This window comes from Pavona decussata, unplaced genomic scaffold (assembly GCF_977016875.1).
Source record: "Pavona decussata unplaced genomic scaffold, jaPavDecu1.1 SCAFFOLD_72, whole genome shotgun sequence".
In the NCBI taxonomy this organism is placed as follows: Eukaryota; Metazoa; Cnidaria; class Anthozoa; order Scleractinia; family Agariciidae; genus Pavona; species Pavona decussata.
The window spans coordinates 1,000,610-1,028,170 of NW_028145491.1; the positions used below are offsets into that span (position 1 = coordinate 1,000,610).

Here is a 27,561-nt window from a genome sequence, read left to right on the forward strand (position 1 = left end):
GCAACTCAGCCCTGATGAAATATTTATCACTTTGTCAGTTAGCAAGGGAATTTATTAGGACATGTGCAAAATGCAGTTCAGTTTGTGGTACTAGATGTATGCTAAACTTACAAACATCGTTCACCATTGGCACAGCCTTGTAATGCTAAGACCAAAAGTTATGGAATTTTTCATTACAATATTGGAACTCAATCAACATACATCTAATTTACACACTAAAATGGCTGGTACCAGTTTTAGTTGATGCCTCTGATTCACTTTTGCTTTCCTCTTCCTCTGAAGATTCAGATCCACTTTGTGAGCCGCTTTCACTTTCATCCTCACTACCGCTTCCCGATTCTAGACATTGAGTGATTGACAGTAGTTGTACATATTAAATTAGCATCTTGAAGTGACTAAACTCTCTTTTAGCGGTCTATATAAAAATGGCACTAAAATGGAGGAAATGCGTACTTTCAATAATTCATGTATGGTTAAGCTGTTTGGTGTTAATATGCTTACAATGTGTTGTTGCAGAAAATATCCATAAAGCCCTCCTTCAGAAAGTGTTTTGATGTGGCCCCTGGTATTTCCCACTTCATCTAGAATTTCCAGTTGAAGCTGTAGCTTCATATGTCCCTTTAAAACAAAATGGGCTTTTGAAACCTTGAGCACTACCCCTCCAAGTTTGCAATGACCTTCTGTGAAGGGTATAGATATTTTCTGCAAACCTGACAAACATGGCAAGTGTCAGTAGCCCTATTAAGCTCCAATTGCAAACACTACTCCTGACCAGTGATTTTCCTTTTTAAGATAACACAAGCAAACAGTCACAAATCTGTCTCATCATTTCAGATAAAGTGGTTGGTTGAATTATTAACCCTTCTTCCAAATCTGTTAAGTCTTAAATCAGGCAGACTGGAATACTGTAATCAGTAATCCAAAGTGACAGCCAGCAGAGCTCAGACAATACTTGGAACTGTCTGTTTTAATAAAGTGTTGTTGTTGATACTATAGCACTGATTGCCAAAGGTCTAAAAGTCAGTGCAAGGTCATGTACTATGCATGCATGTGTTCAATCATGTGATCGCTTGACTATCCATGGAACAAAAATGAAAATCCTTAACACACTGTAACACTGCCCAGATATGGTGCACTGAATATTAATTTTGTTGTCCATAGCCAATAGATATCCTGCGATATAATTTATGTAATTTTGTACGTTGGAAGAAAAATGGCAAAGTAAAGATTGCCTCCAGCTTTTCTCCAATAACACTTTGCTTTGTTATGAAGTTGAATAACAAAACAATTATCCTGCTCAATCTTGCAAAATATTCCCTGATTTTCACCAACTTGGCGTACCGCCTTGTCAGCTACATGCTAACAATATTGCGATGACTGCTACAAAAGTCAAGTCTCAGCAGAAAAAAAAAACAACATTTTCTTTCTTCCTACATTAACAAGCACTTGTGCCCACTCTGCTGATCAGCCATAATAAAGGAGCAAACTAAAGAAACTTTACACTGTATTCATGCTATCTTGCAAGTATTGACAACAGCTATGTATTGTTGGCAGGTTATCGGCAGGGGAAGAGCTCCACGAAAGAGTCAATCAGAATTTTGCATTGCGAGGGTAACTCACAATTCAAATGCTCTGGCTTTGTTTGGAGTCTCTTTTCCCCACCTGTCTCATCTCCTTGCAGGAGGCAATTACGCTCGTTTTACTATCTCTAAGAAAGATAAGGGACTATTTGTAGTCGAGGAATGTGCAGTTCCAGAAAAAATCCATACCCATCCCATGGAAGGTCATTGGAAATTCCTTGGGGGAGGGGCATCTTAAAAGCCAAAATTTTAGAAGCAAAGTATGAAGCTTAACTGGAATTTCCTGGAGGAAACAAAAAAACTTTCCATGGGGGGAGTATGGATATTTTCTGGAAAAAAAGTTTGATCATAGGCAGAGAAAGAATTTGAACAAAACTCTCTTGCTGTAAAGGAATCTGCACCCAAACTTACCTGATCCGGAATCAGATGCTGACCCAGATTCTGATTCTGAGTAAAATGTTTTTTTCTTTGTTTTTGCAGTCTTCTTCTTTGAGCCAGGTTCCCACAACGATTTAACCTTGCAAAAGGGTTATGCAAACGTTGGCATAAACAAATACATGTAAGAGTTTTAGCTTACTCGTCTCTTGCATTATGTCTTAAAGCTCACCAAGATACACAGTATCACGGTTTATTTCACAAACGTTTTGTACAGTAAAATGTCTGAGTAACAAACTGATTTGTTTTCACTATAAAAGGAAGATTGTTGCACCTATATCACCTATAGTAAGTATCTAAACATGACTGATGAGTGAGTCATAAAATAAAGGCTGCAATAACTTAAAAAAAAATAGTAACAAATTACTTTTAATTAACTAATATAAGAACAATAATTACAAATTCTGAGCTCAAAAATATCATGTGACAGTTGGTGAGGTTGAAGCCAGAAACACCTTCAGTATACCAGCATGATGCAATAAAATCAAAAGCAAATAATGTTCCTGTTAGCAGTTCTTTCACAAAACTGTAAATAGCATAACACAATATATAGACAGAATAAAGAAACAAGCAACATTTTTTTCACTTTTGAAGGTACACATGTATTCAGCCAGACGAGAAAAGTGCTCCATTTAACTCAAAAATAGTTTGCATATTCCACTATACACGTATATGGAGCAGTTTCAGTAAAATCTAAGACTTACTTCTACATTTCTGACTGATGGATCAGGAGCAACCTCTGGATATGTTGGCAGTTCCTGATAACCTGAGGCCTTGAGGTTGATCATGTGAGACAACGAACCCACTTGAAAGCCTTGTCGGTCTGAAAATAAGATGAACATTTCTATTGCTATATTTTTGTAAAAAGAAAAAAAGGCACGTTCTATCCTACTTTAGTAACCTGAAAAGGTGCTGAAACTTTTTTTAAGAAAATTTTATTGAGGATGATTACATTTAACATTAAGAGAACACATCCTAATTTGTTGGGTGTTCTGCGGTTTCATGGGTACCAAAGGGTACACTTCTTTGGTTGGGCTGTCATGTACCATTTTGGCACCATTTTGAATACATTATTTTGGACTGTACACACAGGTTAGTACTTAGTTTGAATGGTAAACAAAAGTATAGCCAATGTTCTGTGACATTATGGAAACCGATTTTGTGTTTCAAGAACTGATGAAACTTCAGTTACAAGTAGAGGAAAGGTAACATGTTAATTGTCCTTTATCTTAACGCTGGTAAAATGCAGGCCTGAGACAATTAAGTTAGGCTGTCAAAATCAGCTGAAGTAATGTGAGGTTCCAGAAACCATCCTTACTCCCCCCACCGATGGGTTTTTGTTTTGCAGCCCCCATCCCCACAAGAAACTTCAGTTTTGCTTCATGCGTTTCTTCTAAAACTTTGGCTTCTAAGACACCCTTCCCCCTAGGAATATCCAATGACCTTCTGTGGGGTGGGTACATGGTTTTTTTCAGGAACTGTACAATGAGTTAAGAGTAGCTCAACTGTCAAGAAGCCAAAATTTACAGCTCACAAGATAAGTTCACTGGAACACACTAGCAACACACACCAAAGAATCAACATGCAGTTATATGTAGTAAATATTAATATATTGAACTATACCAAGTTAAATGAACAAGTTAGCCTTTGTGTTTAACAGTACATGTAAAATAATAACTGTGAATATTCATTCAGAGCCAGACTGAATTGAGCACACTTCACTAACCAATGATACAACACTGTATAACATATTAAAATAAACATTACACATTAACAATGTTTAAATTACATGCTCAATTATTTTAATTAAGAAAGCAATCAGTTATAACAATGAAAACAAAACAAAGTCAAAGAAAAACAACGACAAGAACAAAAAACAATTGGAAAGCTCTTGTCTGTAGAAAGTTTGTTTTCCACATATTTCTGTTGAAGATTTTTGTGAGGAAGAGAAGGACAGAGTGTAAAGGCTTATAATAATATTTGGAGGGGATTCTGCTGTGAGACTGCTTATATCAAGGCCTACAATGTACGCGTGTTTTGTCCCAAGCAACAAGTCATTTCTTCTTATCAGATGTAAAGTACCCCAACAATGAGAATGATGTATTATTTAGTGAATAATGCAAGCATACTCAGAAAAAAGAAATCCAAATGCTCCTTTTGGGAGTTGAACCTAAGACCTTCTGATTACTACATGTAGTTTGGATGCTCTACCACTGAGCTACAGGAGACTCGTGGGAGCTAAGGCCATTAAACTAGGTTCATGGGACAAACATCCTGCATACAATAATGAGAATGATGTATTATTCAGTGAATGATGCAGAGTAAAAGGAAATCTGAGTGCTCCCATCAGGAGCCATACCCCAACAATACTGTGTTAAGAGCCAAAACACAACAACTTGCAAACTGACAGCAATAAAATGCAGATCAATTTTATCATACCTTTGAAGACTGACTCTATAACAGGGGGAGGCTTGGATGCCAGGAAAATTTTCTTCACATATTTACTGAGATGACCACCCTATAAGAACAATGTTAATGAAGTTATAATATATTGTTTAGTTATTAAGTTCTACAATGAGGAGTTTGGTATGTCAGTCAAACATTACAAGTAGGCAAGAATTATGACAAAATTTACCGTGTCACTTGGGATAAGCAGCTGCCGAAGAAACCTGGCTCTGTCTCGGACATCATAACTCTGATCATACTTGGCAAGATTCAACACATACTGGCAAAGAAGTTTGGTCTGGAAAGGACAAATCTAACAATTATTCCATGAGCGTGTGTTAGATGTGAGATATGGTAGACAGGGGTTCATTAAGGGCTAGGGATTGGTCAAAATCTTAAAGGAACCCCTGGATAGATAGCCAATGTGGCATGTTGCACCAAGTTGGCTTTAATCATCTCATATCCAACAAGTGTGAGTGGATTATTATGTTAAAAACAATCAAGATATATCGCTAGATCTTGTTGATTTTGCTTTGCAGGAACAACCAGAGGACAATTGAATGATCACTATTTCTCAGGCATGGTATGATGGCTCAAATACCATGGCTGCTAAGCCAATCAAATCCCTGGAATTGCATTATACAATGATCCAGTTTCTCATAATTATAACCACACTCTCTTTGGCATTTTTTTGTTAAAATTAATTTACAATAATTATGTAAAATGTGAACAAAACCTGCATCTACAAGACTTGGTTCCTTCCCAGACAGTAAATCATGAGTATAACTAAAATATAAACTATTGTTTTGAGTTAATTATTATTTTCTTTTATATCTGCAGGTCCAACAAGAGAACTGCTTCATCACTGACAGTTTTGAATTAATAAATGGAATGTATTGCTATGTGAAGCTGCTTAAATTAAATTTAAAAAAGAGGTGAATTAGTATAGTGCAAAATTCTCTCAGTCTCCAGATAAAATTGGAATTGGGAAAGGTTGGTTTTTGAGGAGAGGGGAAAACTGGAGTACTCAGAGAAAAACCTTTCAGAGCAAGGACGAGAACCAACAACAAACTCAATGCCTATATGACGCCAAGTCTGGGAATTGAACCCACGCCACACGCTCACCACTGCACCATCCAGCTGCTTCATACCATATGCTTTGGAAATGTGGTTGAGTTCTGTATGGCTGTCTACGGTTTGTTAATGGATACAAGGTCTATTTAAAAGAAAACCCACTAATTCAGCTCCTGTGTCACCAACAGCCATCTATGATTTTCTGCATGTACGGTCAACTCTCGCCTTGTGGACACCTGACTATTACAGACACCCCAATAATACAGACAGGAGCTAAGTCCCCAGCAAAAATAGAGTATGTACAGATGTTTGACTGAGATAAATTCCCACTATTACGGACTCTCGCTATTAAGGACACTAACTCGCAGTCCCGTTGATGTCTGCAATAAAGGGAGTTGACTGTACATGTATGTATGCATCTATTCCTTGTCTCTCTTAGAAAGAATATGTCTACTATGCTAATGTTTTCCAACTTTAAAGTGGATGTAAAAAATATAACACTAGGCACTAGGCTTGGGTCGATGAAACAGCTGACATTTCAGACTATAGAACACAACAAACACACACAGAAACTAAAATCCAGACATGTATGTTAGATGTTCTTACTGTAACACTTACCTGTTTTTGGTTTGTGATAAAGAGTTTAGCACCTAAATTCAGGATTTGTAACTTGACAATGTCTTCCTGTCAAAAAATAAAAATAAACATTTTGTAATAAAAGTATATAAAATACAGCAATTTTAAGCTAGCGGTAAAAAAAGTCCAAGTCAAAACTGAGGAACAAAAATATTTTTTCAGGAGTCTTAATTGATTAGTAATTAATTAAGCTCGAATGAAAGTTCACGTTAACCCAGGATTAGCTTAATCGGGCTTTGAACAACGGGGCCCTGGATTTCTCAATTTCTCCGGAACCTCAGAATACCATGGCATTCTGACTAATAGCCTGTCTTTGACTAGCAGCACACTTTCACTATGGTAGCACTGATATGAAATACCTTCATCACAGTCACAAGCTTACTGTACAAGTCAGTACAAACAGTGGGGTCAAACCTTTTTTTGAGTTTTTCTAATTCCACCTTGTGAACACCAGATAACGGTATTAGGAAGTAAGAATGATCTGCATAAATGTTAGCTAACTGGCCATGGATGGATGCTCTCTAAGTCAACAGTGATGGTTGCTCACCTCAGATCCAAATGATTTAGCCATTTTCCTGAGGACATCTGGCGCTACCTTAGGAACTCTCTCACAGTATTCTCCTAATAACCACAGTATGCTTGCCCTTGCCATTGGCACCTGGCAGAGAACACACATAATTTAAACTAGACACACAAACTACACTGCTATTAACTGAAAAGGCCAGATTAATAACATAAATTATTTAACCCTTAGCATAAGCTTCTCAAAATTAAAGACTGGGCAACATTTTTCAAAGTATTTTTCCTTTCATCTGCTGGTGTTCTCATTTTAATCTTCATTATAATTATTTGAATTTTTCATTTCAAATATTAATGATAAGAAGCACTTTCCAGCACAATTTAACAATTACTCCACGAGCACGAATTGGATATAAGATGACGTAGCACCTAGAATAATCATATATCTCATCTCCAACAAGCATGATTATTGGAACAATTGTTTTATTGAAAACAATTAAGGAATATTGCTAGATCTTGCTGATTTCATTTTGCAAAAACAACCGGAGGACAATCTGATGGTCACTATTTCTCAGGCTTGGCATTAAATTTGGCTCATGTACCATGGCAAATGGTACATATCAAATCCCTGGAATTACATTATGTAAATTATTATACTATTTAAGGTGGCTCTAACTTCTGAGTCTGAGAGCCACTTTGCAGTACCTTGGTATCACTGCATGCTACATGTATATGACTGAGATGGTACTAACAAGTAAAACACCACACCTTGTTTCTCAGTTGCTTACTATAACTAATGAGTAACCAAATCATAAAATAAATCAAAAACACTCACTGTAATTGAATCCACTAACTTTGCCATATGCATGATAATGTCTGAATTTCCTTTTGGCTGCAAAGATGAGAAGTAAAATATCTTTATGTTAATAAAAATAAAAATAATCACAGGTTATTTAATATATATTTCCAAACACAGAAGACAATTTGAATTTGAACTGTTCTACACAACAAAGTTCTACATGGAACACATTTTTCCTTAATGTCTTCAGATAGATGTATGTAAATGCAACCATTGTGAAGATTTGTTGAGCAATTTTGATGACTCCAGCAAGTCAACAAACCGGCAAAGACAAGTAACATTGAAACAAAACAAACAAAATAATAAAAAACGAACAACAACTGTCACAACAAAAATTAAAAACATGCCAATCATGATTTAAAGCGGTAGGCAATTGAGCTTTCATTTAAAATATGAATAACTATATTATTATTATTATTATTATTATTATTATGATCATCATTATGTGCAGTTGATAAACGTATGGATGCTAAAACAGAACCACACAGGGTGCCCAGCGTAACCTATGCGATCTGAAGGATATATAAAAAGAAAACTGCTGAGTCAAAAAACATAAAAAAAAAATTAGGGATAAAATATAAAAATCTGATAGACAATCTAAAGCTCTCCAATACTAAAACTATATTGAGCTCCTATGCTATTCCCTCATGGAAAGTCAAGTGACGGTAGCTTTGAAAGTTCTCACTATGTTGAGAGAACTCGAGATGGTAGCCTTCTGCATCCTTCTCAATATGTCATAGCCTCTGCTTATTATTATTATCATTATTATTATTATGGTCTCTGTCTTAGAGGGTCAACAACAGTTAGAAGAGCAATTAGAAGCAATGTTCGAGAAGCGGACTTTGAATTAGACAGATGTCTCGCCAAAATCTAGGTCCTATAATTTTTATACATACTTTTTCTTTTTTTTTATATAATATAGTTTGATGGTTTATCGAATACTTTTTAAATTTAAATAACTCAATGTAATGATTATGTAAATTATTATTACTATTATTATTCAGAATGTGATCATATGAGTTTTCATTCCAAATGAGAATAGCTTCTTGTAAGTTTATGACTTTTGTTTTTTCCTTTACTTGTAAAGAGCTTGGAATATGTTAATGTGAATTAGAACTTTTAACTTGTAAATAGCTTGGAATGTGTTAATAAAGATTTTTTTAAAAGTTATTATTATTATCATCATCATCACCATCATCATCGTCATCATCATTATTATTTTAGGATTTGCTTATAGCATACTTATCGCCCCACCTTAAGCTGAAGAAGTTTCTTAATGACTACAACACTTTCAGCTACAACCACCTCTGTTGAAAACAATAATAGTGATATGTACACGTAAGTCTATCTACAGCCATACAAAACGGGGTCTTATGAACTGAATCATCACAGTTCAACAAGAATTAAATAACAATTATTAACAAACAAATAGACTTCACATTGCCATTGTCATAATCTCTTAAGACATGTTAGTATTCCTGACTGACATTTTAGCCTGTCCAATTTGGGTAAGAGGGTTAGTTTGTAAAGAAACTGTGGTGCTGTATCAGTGGGGGAGCAGAAACAAAATAATGTTTTGTTCTATCACATAAAAGGCAATTTTGACTGGTCACCACAAAGAGATTCAAGTGCTGGCATTTCAAGCATTAGTCATTTGAAGGGGTATGCTGAAAAAAGCCCTAAGTGACATCTGATCTCATGTCAAATTCTCCTTTGCTTATACAAAGAACAAGGCAATTTGCTAGGAGAATTAAGTAGTCAATCAGATGTCACTTAAAGCTTTTTTCCACGCACCCTTTCATTTGTCCTTAGCTCTGACGAAGAGCTGATTGTTGAAATGCCAGCACTTGCATCTCCTTATGGTGGCCAAATTACCTTTAGTTATCAACTCTGTACTTCACTGGAGAACTTGGGGACCACATGTTTAATAAAACCAAACACTGATTTTATGTCCTACACTGTATTTGGGGGCTGACTGTATTCTTTGCTTCATACATGTAGTAGGATAGTATTTTAATATGAACACTCACCATCTCTATTGGAGAGAAGTCTCACCAAGCCGGCTAGACAAGTGTCCGTAACCTCAGAAATATTGGATGCACAACGTCCAATAGCTTGAATGGTTGATGCCACAAACTGCTTATCAGGACTGGAGATATAGCTCTGGAAAAATAAAAGGATGAATCCAAACCCATGAACAATTAAAAAAGACATTATTCCATGAGCCCACATTGGATATGAGATACATGTAGTTAGCAAGGCACATAATGCCATACCCATAATCATCCCATATCCAACATGAATAAGTGTTGTTTTGTTATAAATAGCGAAGAAATATTGCTAGATGTTGTTGATTTCAAGAAGACCACTGATGGCTACTATTTTTCAAGCATGGTATTTAAGGGCTGACATCCCATGGCTGCTAAGTCAATAAAAAGTCAGGAATTGCATAATTTATGGTAAGCATGCAGTTGCAACTCTACAAATCAGTATCTCCATCTTTAACTATTTGTTGCTAAAATGATATGGACTATTTAAAAATCTCAATCATTTTCTTGTGATTATGCAAAGATGTCATATGTTTTGAGTAAAATGGAAAACTAGATACTTTCTAATCATAAACCCCTATAATAAGAGACCTTTTTGTTATTGTTGCTGAACTGAATCCTCAACAATTGAGATCACCGATAATCATAACATATTAAAGGGTCCCATCCAGAATGTTGGGTGTAAATGAAGGGCTGGGAGCATAACCGACTTATGTCGAATTTCAGCCCGTTTTTCGATGTAGCTCGGATTTGTCCAAACTGTTGCATGTGAACTGCAATTCGATTGAAAACCATTGTCCAGTATTTTTTTCACGCCGCTTTGTGTTTCGTGTCAATGCCATTGAGAAATTTTACCATCTTGTAAAGATATATCGGTAACATTATAGACACTGGATGACCAAAAGGACAATGCACTGAGGATTAAATACTTGTATTCAATATACACTCGTTGTCTTCGAAACACGGCACACGAAAGCGGTGTTTTCCGCGGGAGCAACGAAAAGAATGCTGTCACGCTTTTATTTGATTCTGTTACAAACTACTACGTACGTGACAGGAATGTCCGAAATGTAAACAGTTACATTCTCCAAGAGAAAATGTGTCCATTTCCTGGCGTAAAATCCAACTTTGTCCCGTTTGTCGACATATCACTCTTGATAACGCAAAATACTAGCATTCTACACGATTAACAGGAAGACATGTAGCCATTTCAACGATTAACAATGAATAACAACGATTAACGGCAGTTCTATTAAAAGGTAAAGACTATCTATTATTTTTAAGAGCAGTCGGTGTTAACCGTTGAAAATCTATGTTAATCGTACTTTTATTGAATCATTGCCTTGAAATTGTCAAGTTAATCGTTACATACCGAATTTCAAGCCTGGCAAACCACAACTAAGGCTTGCAAAACACCTTGCACATGGCGGGATTTGTCTCTGATGCTCCCGCGGGATTTGATAATCGAATTGAAAAATTCGCCACGGCACAGTCATCACTACCAAGTAGGGATTCTTTGAACAACATTTCCACCAGTTCCTGTGAACTGCATTCGTCAATTTCATAACTTTTCAAAAGATCCATAGATGTCGTGCGTTTACAAACTTCACCAAACAAAAGCGAAACCAACTAGCTAAGTTGTTTATCCCGACTGCCTTGATCTATTTTGGGCTTGTTACAACCCGCAAAAGCAAACCATGGTATCATCTCAAACGTTACTTATAGAAACAACAACTGGTGCGGCTAAACACGGCTCGTGGACAGTGGAAACTTTTAGCCTACCGATAATTTGGAAAACGAGTCTGCCGTGGACAAAAGCTATAAAAAAATTGGCCTTCCAAGCGCGTTCACTTGTAGACAAGCAAACTACCAAATCCCCCTCCCCCTCCCCCTCCCCCTGACTCAATGTTGTCTTTTGGGTCACGAACAGTTTCCTGGCAAGCATCACTTCCCACATCAACATTGCATAAGGGGGAGGGGGGGAGGGAGAAGTAACTGTGGTAGAATTATGAAGGGAGAAACAGTAAGTGAGTGGTTTTTTGGCTGTCTGTGTTCGCTTCTCATTGCATGGGGGGAGGGAGTGGGAGGGAGAAGTAAGCAAGTGGTTTTTGTTCTGTTCGTGTTTGGTTTTCTCAAGGAGTTTTGTCCACGATTGTAAAACTGCGAAATGTTTTCCAAAGCAGGGAGAACCAAAATTCGTACAAATCCGTGCGAAATCGAAAGCTGCGCTAAAATTCGACATAAGGCGGTTATGCTCTCAGACCTTCAAATATAAGAGGTGTTAACTGAATAAAAGTTTTAACTACATATTGTAAATTTGAAGAGTAAAAATAATCAAAACTTTGCATCAGGTAACTTAAATCTACATGTACAGTAGATACCTGAAATTCTCTAAGTATTGTACCAATGCTAGTCTCTCCTGCAACATTTGTCATAATTTCAAGCTAAAGAAAAGACAAGAAAAAGCAACAAAAGTAACAAATTATGAACAGGGTTCAGGGTAACAATAAACACTAGGAGGCACTCTTGGTTTGTGAAACTGCACTATGTCTATATTGTAATAATTATATTGTCATGCCAAAATCCCATAAGGCAACCATTAAGTATTATCTTTCTCCCTATCCAAACTAGTTGTAAATTTATAACCATTATTTTTTTAAAATTGGATTTTGTGATTGTGTGTCGTTATACAATCAGAAAAAACTATTAATTTTAAATTGTTCTTGTAATGCCTGAACAATATAATTAACAAACAAATGGCACAACATGTTATTATTAAATGTCCAAATGGGATCCAGAACCAATTAAAAAAAATTCCCCTACTCAGAATTTTTCTCATCCAATTATTTCCAGGTACCAGAATTATGATCATCGGGGTGAGTGTTAAGTCCTGAGAAGGACTGTTTGGGGTGATATTGACTGACCTTTCAATGACAACCTGAGCGGAAGTCACCTTCAGAGCCAAGTGACTCACTTGACTCTGAAGATGACTTCTGCTCAGGTTCTTGAAACGTCGGTCAATGTTACCTCACACAGTCCTTCTCAGGACTACACTCACCCAGATGATCATAATTTAAATACTTATGATATGACTCGGACCTGGGTTCAAACCATTTACAACATTATTATTATTTCCAAATTGGACAGCATACTTAACGTACGTATACTATGCAGTATGATGTTTTGAACAAAGTCTATGAAAGATATGCTTGGGTATACACTGTAAAACATTAATTAAAGTACCAGTAGACACCAACCTTCAACAAACGTATGTGAGTTGGATCACTAGAATGAACGAAGAAGCCTTTAAGGTAGGGTTCAAACATCCCCTGCAAAACACAATGAAAAAATTCATTTCTAATACTAGTTTCAGAGACGTTCCAACCCTTTGAAATCAGACAATGTTAGGCCACATTGAAAAGAACTACAGGAACTATCCAAATGTTCATTCATTTTATTATGAACACAAAAATGGCATTACTGTCTCTCTAACTGACACTGATGTGTCCAACTGGCTCAAGCATGGAATGCCATCTGCCATCACTACTATGGCTTCATTTTTCTCACGGGCAAAAGAGATGGGGAAAGCTTGTGACAGCATAGTGATAGCACTCCAGATTACACACTAACTTTCACATGGTTCTCTTTGAAAAAGACAACTGAGTGGAACTGATTACAACTTATCATGTCAACCCGCTATAAACATACAAGAAACTAAATAACTATTATTGGTTGAATGATCAAGACGAAAGCGGCAAATATGTGAGTAGGCCTTCTAGCCCAGCCTTACCCAATGTCAGACCAAAATTATCAAAATCTACACCCTATTTTCAGACCAAAAATACCTGGCACAATTGCTCTTAGTGAGAAATACAAGGGTCTCTTACCTTTGAAGTGGCAGACATTGTAGCAATGTTACTCAGAACAATAGTTTGCACCTCTCTGTGAGGAAAAAAAGAAGTTTACTTTAACAAGTTTTCTAAACCTTTTGCAATAACAGATAAGCTGCATTGTTCCCACATGACAATGGTTCTTATTACCGGTAATTAATTAATATTTTTACTATTAACTGGCACAGATTGTTACCAAAAGATAAAACTGCTGGCAACTGAATGTTACATGTATGTATTTGCCTTCCACTTTCAATGTGTTAGCCATGCCCAGATGTAAGTTTAAGGCCCATTTTGCAGCTACATGTACCAGAGTGTATGTCTCTCTCATTGCTGTTTGTAATGTGTCTAATATGTTTACACTGTATCTGGTTAATCGTACCTGTGGCTTCTAAGAAGTCTAACCAGGGAACGAGCTACAATGCCAACTTCATTTAAAGGTGCCAAGTGATGATAAACCCTTGCCACTGCCATCACAACCTGTAAGGAAATTACATGTAGGAGCAAATTAGCAAAATGAGTGGACAATAAGCCTGGAGCTTAATCCAGTCTGTGTAGCATTAAGAACTAGGATAATTTAATTTGAAGGATTATCCCCAGCAGTATATCACATGTATCCATTTTAATAAACACCTGGGAGAGGAGAGACAACATGGAGTAAGTTTCTTGTCTCTTGCAAGGAAACAAAGCAACACTTCAAGATTTATATAGTCTTGAACCACCGACTGACTGAAAATCCAACTGAAGGTGGGATGTACATGTGCAAACCACTACACCATTGCTTCTCTACATCAAGCAATATGCAATTCATTATTATTTGAAGAGGTTGAACAAGTATGTCTGTGAAGGAGATCAGGTACAAGCCAAGTGGTGCATGTAAAATAACAACTCACTGCAGCATTCCTGCTTTGAAGAAGAGGCTTGCATGTTCGTAAGAGTAAACGATGATCAGGATCCATAACATAAGGTTGCTTCTTTGGAACTTTAGCAGATCCATCATCTTCTGAATCCTCTGAGTAATCCGAGTGATCAGACTTGGGATAAAATTCCTCTGACAGAGGCTGAAATCAAATTCAACAATATACACTTAATCACTGGTCCAGAGAAAAATAGCCAGGTTTGTTTTCCCAAGAGTCGTAATGTTTCCCCTGACAAAGTTGAGGAAAATATTTATTTGAGACTTGCGGGAAAGAAAAACTAACTATTTCCTAAGGAACAATCCACAGACATTAAGCGCTTTGTTATACAGCCACAGAAAAGAAGCAAACAAACACCAAAACAACAATTTCAATACAACTTCAGCTACTCTATTGTTTTAAGTTTCATTGTTTGCCATTTTTTGAAAAAGTCACAGACAGTCCAATTCTAGAAATTTAAAGCCTTTTAAAGATAAAAAGAAATAAAGCAACACAGAACTAAATTTCTTACATGATAGTATACTAAGCTAGAACTTCTTTAAGGCAATTTGGATTTTAAGGCCAAAAATAATGTCTACTTGGCATAGTTTTTGATCAAGCTCTTCTGTGAGTTATTAAAAAGATTTAGGATGGCTCTAATGTCAGAGATGGGGCAACGCTTTGAAATCTTTTTGCAGATTATGGCAATTTGCAGGTACGAGAGACAGTTATACTTACAAATGAAGGGTTAAATTATTCCAAAGAACTAGATGGCTCAAGAAAAACGTGGCTTTCAAGGCAAATTTTCAGTGGTAGATACAGGAATGAACCTGAGTCCTATCCATTTTTGTCAAAGGAAATAATTATTATACTCAGAGAGCCAAATTTTTTTTGAAAATAAATCTGGTCCCCCCAGATTTTTACCCCTGGCCCCCAACTTTTCACCATGTCCTGGACCTCCAACTGGGTGTGCAACTGATCACATGCATATCACAGTGGCTGTTTTCTTTAATAAATTTGTCTCCTTGCACCCTCAACATTTAAACCCTAAGCAAGCAACATGTACAAGTCTTGTATATCTTGCTTATAACATTACTCTGTACAGCAAAACAGACTCAGATCGAATTTGCAGATTAAAATAAATTATTGTATTTTTGTATTCATTCTTTTATTTCCATTTTTTTTCTTGCACTTGCCTAAACTAGCTGGACTGCTACCTGTGGGTTTGCAACTGTTGTTTGCTATCATTTTTTTTTTCATTTGACGAGTTGTTGTTCTTGTTTTCTTGATGTACATTGTACTGAATGATTTTCACGAGAAAATACGTAACTTCAGTTTGTATGTGCTACCTCTTTGTTTGGGTCAACAAACTGTGTTCGTGCATATCTTGTCAGCATGTGAATCACTGCCACTTGCCCCCACTCATCTATGTCAATCAACAGGTTACACAACTTGCGGTAGTTCTTGTGTATTAAATCAATTCTCTCTGGGCAAACATCCTCAAAAGCCATCACAGCACTACCTGCAACAAGCTTAACAAGGAAACATTATTAGTCAAACCTATTGTTCACAACTTCAACAAAGACTGAACAATAAGTTAAACATTAAAGCATGGGTATATAGAAGCGTAACACTCCTTATCAACAGTATCTTGTGCATTAAGTGGCTTGATGGGAAAGTTTAATTATTGGTAGTTAGGTCTACAGCTTTCAAAATATATGTGCCATTAAATCTGAGTGAACATCAAAGTAATTTCCTATAGATGCACAGGATCTTATAAATTATGTTAACTTTTGAAAGGAAAAAAAATATTATTTGCATTTATCAGGTCTGTCACTAATTAGTTTTTAGCCATGCCACATCTAGTATTGGGCTTCAAACCCATAACAGTCTTGTTGCTTTGCGAGTAAAATGACCCTATAACCATCAACGTCACTTGTAACGTCAAGGTTCTTTCAAGGGTGTTCAGCTGTAACAGGCGTTACAGGTTACAGTCCTTCATTACAACTCTGTATATCATTCTAAAGTTTAAGAGAAAGATACTTCCCTGTTTCAGTCAGAATTCCTTACCGTTGTCTTATCTTTCAGTAGCTTCTCTATAACCTCAATAAGATAATCTTTTTGTTCAGGATCCAAACTGATAAAATAAAAAGTAAAAACATTTCACTGTCTGGTAACTATTAAAAAAATGCATGCTTTTTTTCTGATTTATTTCATATTCATGTCTAAACTCAACTCTAAACTCAGTTTCGACACAACTAACTGAAAACTTTATTGTTTGTGTCTCAAAAATAAATAAAACGCTACATACATGTACAACTGTGCATTACTTGAGACAATAATAACAAATTGGCTGAAATGTGATTAATGTTTCAATAGAAATTATGTTTGATGTTTTGACCCTACACCCTGGTTATGCCTGAGTCTTGAAGTGTATCATTTATTATTTGTTTTCTACCATTAATTTTTATGGGTGAAAGGAATGTAGATGCATTACTAAACCTAACCTCTATTTTAATAAGGGCTCTATTGAGCTTCCAGGATAACTGGCAAACTAGTGCTCTGACTAGAGATCTTTTGCTGTAATGTAGGCATGAATGATTGGAACAAGGTTGAGCACCCTGTCACCTTTGATGCAAAACTATGCAGTGTAGGGTGCATGGTTTTCAATTGAGTATTGTAAATCCAAGACCAAAGTAGTTTCAAACACAGGAAAATACACAAAAGAAAGTCACAATCCGTTTTGGTTTTGTTTCTCATTGGTTAATAAACTGGCAAGGTGTGAGCTTTGCCAACCAGTCATAGACCACAGTGAAGCAAAACCAAAGTAAACACACTCAATAATATTACAAACCACTCTTACCATAATAATTATTGATATCAAAATATATATATATATGAAAGTAATTATTGAGCAATTTTAAGTTAATGATGTGAAATCTTTGTGCCCTGTCATCGTTTTGGCCTACCTACAGAGCTATAGAGCAAGACAAACAAAGTTTGCACCACTTAATCTAGTATGGAAATTAGCAGAACTCTGTCAAACACAATAATTATTCATCAAGAACATATCATACAGGGGATTGTATGTCACATAGTAATGTGCTCATTCTATTAGTTTGCTTGCTGTTTGGCAAAAAAGTACTTTGATGATTATTATTCACTTGTAAAACTACTTAACTTTTGATACCATTTTAATGTAACCCTTTTTGTCCCACAAAGTACCTGTAAAGTTTAGGGATGGCATGTGCAGCAGTTTTACGCACATAGGGTGACATGTCAGCCACGCCCTATAAAAAACAAACAAACAAAATATCTTATCATGTAAGTATCACACATCAGTGAGCTAGAGCTCAACATTTCTGTGTCATTTCTATTCTTTTACAAACATACATCTAGCAGCATTCAATCTTACAGGAAACAGCTGAATGCACTGATTTACCTGTGGCTTAACAGCTTGAAATATACAGCTACTTCAGTCAGCATTGTCAAATTTTTAAGCCTCAAGCTTATGAGACAAGACTGAAAGTTTGTATGAGTAGCTGTCACAATTTCAAATTTTTCGGTGCCATAGGGTGAGACAAAATACCACAGATGTATACATTTGTGATTAATTTTCTGTAGAGGTGAGCCATAATTGAAGGGGTGCCTGGAAAAGCCCTAAGTGACTTCTGATCAGTTGCTAGATTCTCCTTCCAAATTACCTTGTATTCACTTTTGGAACAAAAGGAGAATTTGATCTTACATCAAAAGTCACTTGGGGCCTTATTCCACACACCCCTTCAATTGAGGATGGTAAATTCATTATTTTAATTACTCAAACATCTTGCATCTTGTCACATACAGTCCCGTAGGCTTACAGACAAAGTTAAACTTCTGCAATACGTGTGGCTGCATAATTACTCTTACTACTGACATGTTCTTTATCCTCCATCAGGAAAAAATGGCCAGAAACTGAATAGATGGTCAGGAATTATTAAAAAATAGAGAAACTCTACCACAAAAACCTGTTGGGTGCACAACTATGATATCACAAACAAAATGCTATCTTGCTTAAAAGATAAGATAATTCACAGTGTTCCAGATAAGTTTCAAATTCAGGGAGTCAATGAATTATTTTGATGGGTCAGTGGATCTGGGTCTCTCCAAATCTTCTTAAGTTTACCATTCACTTTGTCGGGTTTTTCACCAAAGGACCCTCTTCTATCTGAAACACTGACCATGAAAGACTGACATTTGAACCGTACTGTGCTTATCCAAGTAGTGTTACCATACCTCTTTTATAGCAAGCATCATTATTGGTGCAATGACAGGAACTCTGATGCTTGACAAGACACGCAGTGCACTTCCACGGATAAGCTGGTTGGGATCCTGTTCAGGAAAAGAAAATTGTACAAAAGAAAATAAGTCTTACCCCTATTGGTCAACCCTGTTCCCATGAGGTTAGCAACAGTGGAGCTGAGGAGTGTCAGGAAGTACAGTGAGTCCTGCGCTCTGGTGTAAGGTACTACAGGAGTGGTACTGTGAAGGTGAGGTATGTCTTACATGTATAGCGGCGATGAACATGCCGGCAGACTCAGCTATACTAGTCACTTAAATAAATTTAAATCTCTACTACAGAAACAGATATTATGCTGATCCAGAGAGAGCATTGTTCTGCTAACAAGGCACTGCAGTGGAACAGCGATAATCACAAGGTGTCAAGGGAATGGGAAAAATGTGTTTGTTGTATTGGGGTTCTGTTACATGGCTACATTGTACTATAACTGGGCTGAAGAATATTGTTCGTTACACCAGGGTCTTTGTCACATACATGTAGGGGCTCAAAATATCGGGGTGATAATTAATGATTTGATGATGATGATGATCACAATGACAATAACTATAAAATGGTACACCCACAATGCACTTTCTTGTTTATAACTTGCTTCCATGTACAATAAGATACTGTAAACTATTAATCATATGCAATCACATAATTATCAGTCTCAGTCTTAATTTGACTAACCTTCAACCCTTTCTGAAATGTGCTGATAGAAAGAAGGGCCAAATCCTGTTGTTCCTCTGCATATCTAACAAGGTACAAGTATACCAGCTTCTTGACCTGTTGAGTAAATCAGACTTTCTCGTTTTGGCTATAGCAATTAACTGGTTTTAACCTGCTAAAAATGTATCTTTTTGAATGCATACATGTATATAGTCTAGTTACCTACAACATCATATCATAGAGTAGTTTCCTTTGTTTTTTTATTTGTTATTTTATAACTGGCTTGTTTGTTTTTCTTGCCTGCCCGGCCAATCTGCTTTCTGGGACACAAGATTAGTTGATGGGATTTTATCAGAAAAGCAACATTTGGTTCCGCTGTTCAAAATTCACCCTCCATGGCCCAGTCAATTACATGACGTAATATGAGATTAAACAAAAAAAAAAAAAAAAAAAAAAGAAAAGAAAAGAAAGAAAGAAAGAAAGAAAGAAAAGAAAAAAAAAACTTGCCTCAACATTTTTGGAAACAACATTCTTGACTACTGCTGCAAACAGGTCAGACATGTCTCTACCATCAGCCATCATCTACATAATCAGCAAAATATAAAGTATACAATGAAGATTTAGAAAAAAAAACCCTTTAATCAATAGCTTAGCTTGCCCTATTTAATTTGGTTGAAAGCTTCTTTTTTACAACTCTAAGGAAATGCAGCAATGCAATGGATTTCCCAGAATATTTTCTAATGGAAATAGAAAACAATAAATTGTCTACATTTCTACATATGCAAAAGTTTTGGAGAATTCAGAACGCCAATGTAAACACTTGCTATGCTTCTAAAAAAGTTCTTTGTTTTCCCAAACTCCATCTCAATATTATTGCTCTGCAAATTGATACTAACAGTGCTTTGTAAAGCCCTGGTCAAACGGCGCATGATAGTCGATGATAGTCAAAACTATCATCCACTATTATCAACTACCAAATCGGTCGTCAAACAGCTCAAAGAAACTCGTGATAGCTGACGTTGGTTCACCGTGAGCAGTGTCAGGCACCTGCCGAGTGTCAACATTGCGAACAAAACTTCGCATAGATGAATTTTTCGCGGCAAAAGAGGGTAGCAGCCTGCTCTGTTTTCCTTCAGATGTTGGAAGAATGAATGGAAAAGGAATCTAGAGAGCACTGGTAGAGATAACAGCTGACTATCATGCGCAAGGTCAAAGGGGAAAAGCTATCGATCGTTTTCACTCACGTGACCAAATCCTTGACTACCGTTGCTACCCTGCCATATTGGTGTACCAAAATTGTAAACAAACTAGTAGCGGCGCTTGCGAAGAACATGGTTTTGTCAGCCTGTTTGTCTGATTGTTGCTGTAGCAGGAAAAGTGGACGAGATAAAGGAATATACTTTGCAAGGGTGCCTTCCATCGTTACAAATCAAGGTGAAAAAGCTCAAGAGGAGAGAAGATCGCGCTGGATTTCAGCAATTGGCGTGACAACCTCACCGAAGACATCTTAGAGCACGATTGTGTTTGCGAAAAGCACTTCGTTTCAGGAAGAGCGGCTTAAAGCTGGGATAAATTTAATATTGACTGGGTTCCAACATTACATTTGGGACACAAGAAAGTTTCGCTTGTGAACGCGTAACCTAATTTTCGTTAAATTACACACCGGAAAAATTCAATGACTTGTGCACGCTAAGTCAAAACTCAAAAACTATACATCGTATGAAGAAGCTTAAACTTTCGTTGAATTTGCATTAGAATACACTATCCATTAAAAAAAAAAGTAGCACCATAGCACAAATAATAAGAGAGATAGAGGCAAATGAATGCAACAGCTTGTGAACGCGTAGCGCAATTTGCGTTAAATTACACGCCAGAAAATTTCAATTACTTGTGTGCGCAATGTCAAAACTCAAAAACTATAAATCGTATGGATACGATTAAACTATTGCTGAATTTGGAAAACAATACACTGTCGATTAAAAAAAAATAGCAGCATATGTCAAATAATAAGAGAGATACAGGTAAATGAATGCAACAGCTTGTGAACGCGTAACTGAATTTTCGTTAAATTACATGCCGGAAAAATTCAATTGCTTGTGCGTGCTAGGTTAAAACTCAAAAACTATATATTGTATGAAGAAGCTTAAACTTTCGCTGAATTTGAAAAAGAATGCACTGTCCATTAAAAGAAAAATGAACAGCATATGTCAAATAATGAGAGAGATAGTAGTCCAGTCATCTTGTGGTTTGAAGTCAAACTAATTGCAACAGAATTTCTGTCACTGCCAAATGATAGATAGTTGTCAACTTACTAACATACTAAAAGTTCCCCAAAATTCGTGTGGTGGAACATGCTTAGATAAAGCATTATAATATTTCAAGTGTGTACCACAGGGTACCCACGCCGTGGAAAGATATCTTTTATTAATAAGTTAACTTTAATTACAAGAAAGGCTAAAATATTGTTACTAGCTAACGCAAATGTGTTTTTTCTATTACTTGCGTAGCATGTTTGGTGAATTTGATAAAGATTGTGCAACATTTCAAGCATTTAGTGATGTTTGGCATAACAGGCAAAGTGTGGTCCATAATTCAAAAGGTCAAAAAAAGAAACAATCCCATAATATATAGCATTTTTTTGGCTTATTTGGTAACGTCTACATAATAATCTAGTTAAACTGACCAAAATGGATTGTTTGGGGAATTCCGATGGGAATAGGAATGGGGGGGGGGGGGGCTAGTCTACCCGTTTGTCGCATATTCAGGAGGGATATTGATGTGATTTTCATTCATCGTTGGTCTGGTGAGGCAGAATTCGTGCAACTCTATCCTCTACAATTACCACGTGTGGACGAGCACTCCAGTCCATGTTTTCTGCACCTAATAATCTCTAACAAAGACGCGTGAGCTGCTGGTAGGTCAGTTCTTATGGGTTAGAAAATTCCATCTACTAGTTTCCAACTCCAGTCTTTTGTACCTGGTGGTAAACCCTGAGGCTGTGGTAGACCGCGGCTGCAGAAGTCGAAGGGAGACATTCGAGATGTACAAACAAAGTCTCTGTTGTGATCTTCAGGCAGAATCTCGAATATCGTAACGAATCCAGGCTTTCGTCAGACCAGCCGTTGTATAGACAAACAAGGGCTTTCTCTCCAACTGCAATAATATCACTCTTTGTGACATCTTCATTATTAAAAGCCTTATCTTGCTCCTAAAATTCTGCAACCTTCGTAATCTTCTGAAGAGCCAAACCTTTGCCAATCCCATGTATTCCTGTTGTATCACACATCCTAGAACTGCGTGAACAAAAATAATATTTGCGCAAGTTTCTGGTCCCAATCTCTTTCGTCTGTCTCTAAATCTTTCGCTTCGTTGACCTTTGCTTTAGCTGAGGAATGAAAAACAGATCACGAGCGCTTGAATCAGCATGATGACAAAGCAAAAGTAGAAGGTCTGTGTCATCCCCTACAAGGACTGTTGTGATTAACTTTGCGGACTGAACGGCCATATGGACTATCATCAGGTCTGCGTCTCCTGGGGCGTGAATAATATTACATTCTGAAAGTTGCAGTTTCTCCCTAAGTAGTTTTATGAGCCGTTGCTTGTTGGCGGTATTACTTAGAAACACGTCCTTCTTCAGGTTCAAAACCATGTCGCTATCAAAGTTCACTGATGGACCAGAGACACAACGGATCTTCTTTGATGGTCGCAGTCTTTTGTGGAAGGCCCCTCTTCATATCCATCAAATACTACCGTAGCCTGGCTGTACCTTTGGTCACATGTTGTACATAGAGCGAGAGAATTTCCGTGTAGGTAAGGCCCCGTGGCCAGGGAATGCAATGGAGGAGTGCGCCGCCATCAAGAACAAAGTGAACCTTTCCTGTAGACTTGTTTGTTTGCTCATTCTAGGTTCGAGTCCAGATAGGAGAGAGGAATCAAATAATGCTGGTGGATAACCGCACATCTCAACCTTGAAGAATGATTGGGGATTGTCATACTGTCCTCCAGTTGCTACAAAGCTCAATCTCTGAAACAGCAACTGTGGATCCACCTGGATGTTGCCTTCACTTAACCTCACAGCCCTCTTGCACGTAAGGGTAACTACTTGGGTCTTTCTTACGAAATGAGTCGTCATGCGCATTTTTGCCGACCATAGAACTTAACACCTTGTCTCCTACTTCCTTGCACTTATCGACATTGACTTCCTCATCAGCAAGGACACCTGTTGCAATACAGCGCAGCGCATGATCCTGGGAAAATACATATCTCTGGGAAAGGTAATCAACTAGATCAAGGGCGGTCATTATAATTGCGCAGCTATCTTGCTTCAGTGGCTACCCTATGCTGTTCACTAGTTCGATACCTGTAATTAGAAAAGTGAGAATATCAGTCTGATTTGTACTGATTGTGGTAACATAAATACAAATACCATACTATAAACAAGGTGAATACCTGACACCAGTAAGGGTCTGCATGGCGTCACTGCCTTCTGCACAAGCAGGCATTGACATTAACCAAACATGCGCCTGCGTCTCTGACAATCCTTTACCTCAAGTTAAACCACCGCTCGTCTTAATGCTGTGCATTAGAACTTGTTTAATCATCAAATTGGTGGAAAGCCCCGCCCAAATGCAATCCCTTCTCCGTGCGCAATGAAGTCCGTCCTGAAAGTTCTTGTAAATGTTTGGGTGAGTGTTTTGAAGCTCATTCATCATTTGTAGGTAGATATAGGCCGATTTAGCATAAAGTCGGTAGCAGCGGCAAAATAAGGAAGCATGTCATAAACCGATTGGAGGTGCAGACTCCAATTTCCGTGCATTCGGCTTTTATGAATCGGCACAGTATTTCTACCATCTCCATATATGCAGTCCACACAACAGCAGTCCGTTGATTCTTCATTGAACTTTGTACGTGTTTAAGCTTTTCTGAAATTCTTTGGACCACTTCTGTAGAACAGACTTCCTCTACTGTGAATTTGCCTTCTTCAAGTCGTCTTAGCATGGTTCTCACCACCTTAATATCTTCTTCAACAGTTTCGTTCTGGACTCCGCTTGGACGTCACCAAGTTGTATCTGTAAGGGAATGTTTTTTTGCGGGATACTGCTACCGATTTGACTAGTTGGCTCCCGAGCTTTACTAGCAGTCTCTGTGGGGTCAGTACAAGACGCCAGGGTGGTACGTGCAGTCTCTGTGGGATCCGCATGTGAGGCGAGCGACTAGTTGTTCTTTTGCTCTGATCAATATTAGGGCTTCCTGTTTTTTTGGAATCAATTAAATCAAGACGGCATTTCTTATGTACGCATTGGCCAGTTTTCACCTGGATTGTGCACTGGTTGAGTGCCTGGCTTATGCTATTTAAAATGTTTCTGCAACCCTTTTCCGTCAAAGTGACCGTGAGATCTCCATTGTCTAGGGACTCGCTGCAAAAGCAGCAATTCATGATGCATTGTAGTTGCGTACGTCTTCGTAGAATAAATTCCCTTGGAAGAAATCATATTAATATTTCAATAAATAATTCTATTTGTGAATTATTAAGCGTTAGTGTATTTACCTGCAGTACGATTTGAAGAAAAAGGCTGAAAGTAGTGAAAGAAATCGAATTGCCAAACTGTTGCAACTTGTTGTTTCTTGTTTTGAACATGTTGAAAGAGGTGAAACGTCCACAATGACATGTCGTTCGTTTAATTTATTTGTTGCAGTCTTTTATCCCGGCATTAAGAAGACTTTTTTTATAGCAGTTAAGAACGACTATTTGTAGTTCTTTCTAAGACGATAAATTTTTTTTTTGAACAAGACTTTGTTGAATAGCTTTAAGAGTTTGTCCAGCAAGTCTTCTTACATCGCCCAATCGGGCGCCTTTGAGTGAAAAAAAAAAGGCTTTAAAACTTTAACCGTAATTTTGACCTCTATCTCATAGACATTCAATCCAAGATTCCTCGTAAAATTAAGGATTACTGTCACTTGTGTTTTCAGAAGTTACAGAAAGTACCCTCGTCGCTTCTGAAAACACGTGTGATATTAATCATTATAGATTTTACTCGGCCACATGCGATGACATATACAAATAACCTAAATATGCATGATAAACATACAATGTCAACATAAATCAGACTTACCGTTTCTCACAGCACGACCCTGCTGTAAATAGAACAAGTAGATATTGCAGAGAAACCGTAAACGTCCAGTAATAAAAACAAAAGTCTGTGAGTACAGAATTACAGACAATGCAGCGAAACGGACTGAATACTGCCAAGTGTCCATGTTATACCGTTGGAGTCTGGAACCACTCAAATCGTATGTTTTAATCTAATTATTTTATTTTTATCTTTTAATAACATTTTTGTACATTATAAACATTTATTGTAGTCCAAGATGGTTTAGAACCGCTCAAAACAACTTTATTTTGTGTGTTTCAATTTATTATTACTTTCTGGGACGTGGGTACCCTGTGGTACATACTCCAAATATTACAATGCTTAATCTAAGCATGTTCCACCACACGAATTTTGGGGAACTTTTAATATGTTGGTAAGTTGACCACTATCTATCATTCGGCAGTGACAGAAATTCTGTTGCAATTAGTTTGACTTCAACCATAAAAATTTCATTAGATGACTGGACTATAGAGGCAAATGAATGCAAAAGCTTGTGAACGCGTAACCCAATTTTCGTTAAATTACACACTGGAAATATTCAATGACTTGTGCGCGCTAAGTCAAAACTCAAAAACTATAAATCGTATGAAAAAGCTTATTTATAAACTTTCATTGAATTTGGATTAGAATACACTATCCATTAGCACAAATAATAAGAGAGATAGAGGCAAATGAATGCAACAGCTTGTGAATGCAGAGCGCAATTTGCGTTAAATTACACTGCACGCAATGTCAAAACTCAAAAACTATAAATCGTATGGAAAAGATTAAACTATCGCTGAATGCGGAAAAGAATGCACTGGGGATTTAAAAAAAAAAGTAGCAGCAGATGTCAAATAGAGTGTAGAAGCTTGTCTCTAAAACAAGATAACACAAGATATCTGTGGATTCGACCGGAGGTAAACAGTCAGGCTGAAAGTGCTTCCCTTCGATCAACACTGGATCGATTCCGATTGTGGATATTTTCTGCAAATATCGATCTCTGACTGGCAAATCCAGCTTCTTTGCATTTTCAGAAATCGGAAAAGAATAGGCAACCTTCGAATTATCCTCAGAGCTTGATTCGCTTTTGTTTAAATCCATTTTTACTGGTGGGAATTGCAGTTGTGACCTACCAATGCCATATTACGCAATCAAAAGTGGTACACCAATATGGTGGCGGGCCAATGCGTGACGTCACGTGAAAACGATCTATTGTCAACAGTCATGAAGAATTTGAACACGCTCAAAGTGAATGATAGTTGATGATAGTCAATGATATAGCGCATGATAGTTGGTGGTCAAACGAGCTCACGTTTTAACTATCATTGGCTGTCATCAACTATCATCGACTATCACGCGCCGTTTGACCAGGACTTAAGTTTAGGCCAGCTCATTGTGATAACTGTGTACTACAGAGTCATGAAACTGTGTCGGCAACCTTCAGAGATTATAAGAATAAGGACATATGGAAAAGTTTACCTTTTTTAATTTTGAGCTTCTAAGAGGCTTGGTGACAAACTAAACGATCTTCGATGCTCTCCAACGGTCAACATTTACGTTTTCAAATGTTAGGAATGTTCACTGACCATGATCATAAAAATCTGGGATGTGCCAGGAAAGTAGAAGCGCTCTCAATTTTCCGGATTTATCCTGGACCATCCCAGATGATTGGGAATGTCCTTGGTTTTGCATTTTCATAAGTTGGTAAAATCTCTGACAACCGAGAAAATGCAAGATTCCTGATCATCAGGGATGTTCCTCATACAGTCAACTCTCGCCTTGTGGACACCTCGCTATCATGGACACCCTGATAATACGGACAGCAGTTAAAACCCCGCAAAAATATATTAAGGCCGATTTAGACCGTACAACTTTTGCTTACGACTGTCGCATGTGATTTCTAGCGCGCACGCTGCTCGCGCCATGCAAAAAATCACACACAACTCTCGTCATTTAACATTGCCTATAGCTACGATTGTTGACATTTTTTGTGACGTACACAACAGTCGTAAGCGAGTTGTAGGTTTGATTTACACGAAACAATTCGTGTCGTAGGCC

General features: G+C 37.2%; 1 protein-coding gene across 1 annotated transcript in view; it reads right to left on the reverse strand.

Annotated features, from left to right (window-relative positions):
• Positions 1–27,561, reverse strand: part of LOC146476840 (AP-3 complex subunit beta-2-like) — a 42,944-nt gene that overhangs the window by 14,699 nt on the left and 684 nt on the right. Inside the window, exons 3-23 of the mRNA XM_085113945.1 lie at positions 19,877–19,951; positions 19,391–19,486; positions 18,658–18,753; positions 17,608–17,672; positions 16,453–16,519; positions 15,732–15,914; positions 14,380–14,547; positions 13,869–13,966; positions 13,484–13,538; positions 12,854–12,925; positions 11,978–12,040; positions 9,579–9,711; positions 8,803–8,855; positions 7,525–7,581; positions 6,718–6,828; positions 6,153–6,218; positions 4,651–4,758; positions 4,455–4,533; positions 2,720–2,838; positions 1,992–2,097; positions 232–339 (exon numbers count right to left, since the gene is read on the reverse strand). Of these exons, the coding sequence (XP_084970071.1) occupies positions 232–339; positions 1,992–2,097; positions 2,720–2,838; positions 4,455–4,533; positions 4,651–4,758; positions 6,153–6,218; positions 6,718–6,828; positions 7,525–7,581; positions 8,803–8,855; positions 9,579–9,711; positions 11,978–12,040; positions 12,854–12,925; positions 13,484–13,538; positions 13,869–13,966; positions 14,380–14,547; positions 15,732–15,914; positions 16,453–16,519; positions 17,608–17,672; positions 18,658–18,753; positions 19,391–19,486; positions 19,877–19,951 (1,978 nt within the window). The remainder of the gene's footprint in view (positions 1–231; positions 340–1,991; positions 2,098–2,719; positions 2,839–4,454; positions 4,534–4,650; positions 4,759–6,152; positions 6,219–6,717; positions 6,829–7,524; positions 7,582–8,802; positions 8,856–9,578; positions 9,712–11,977; positions 12,041–12,853; positions 12,926–13,483; positions 13,539–13,868; positions 13,967–14,379; positions 14,548–15,731; positions 15,915–16,452; positions 16,520–17,607; positions 17,673–18,657; positions 18,754–19,390; positions 19,487–19,876; positions 19,952–27,561) is intronic.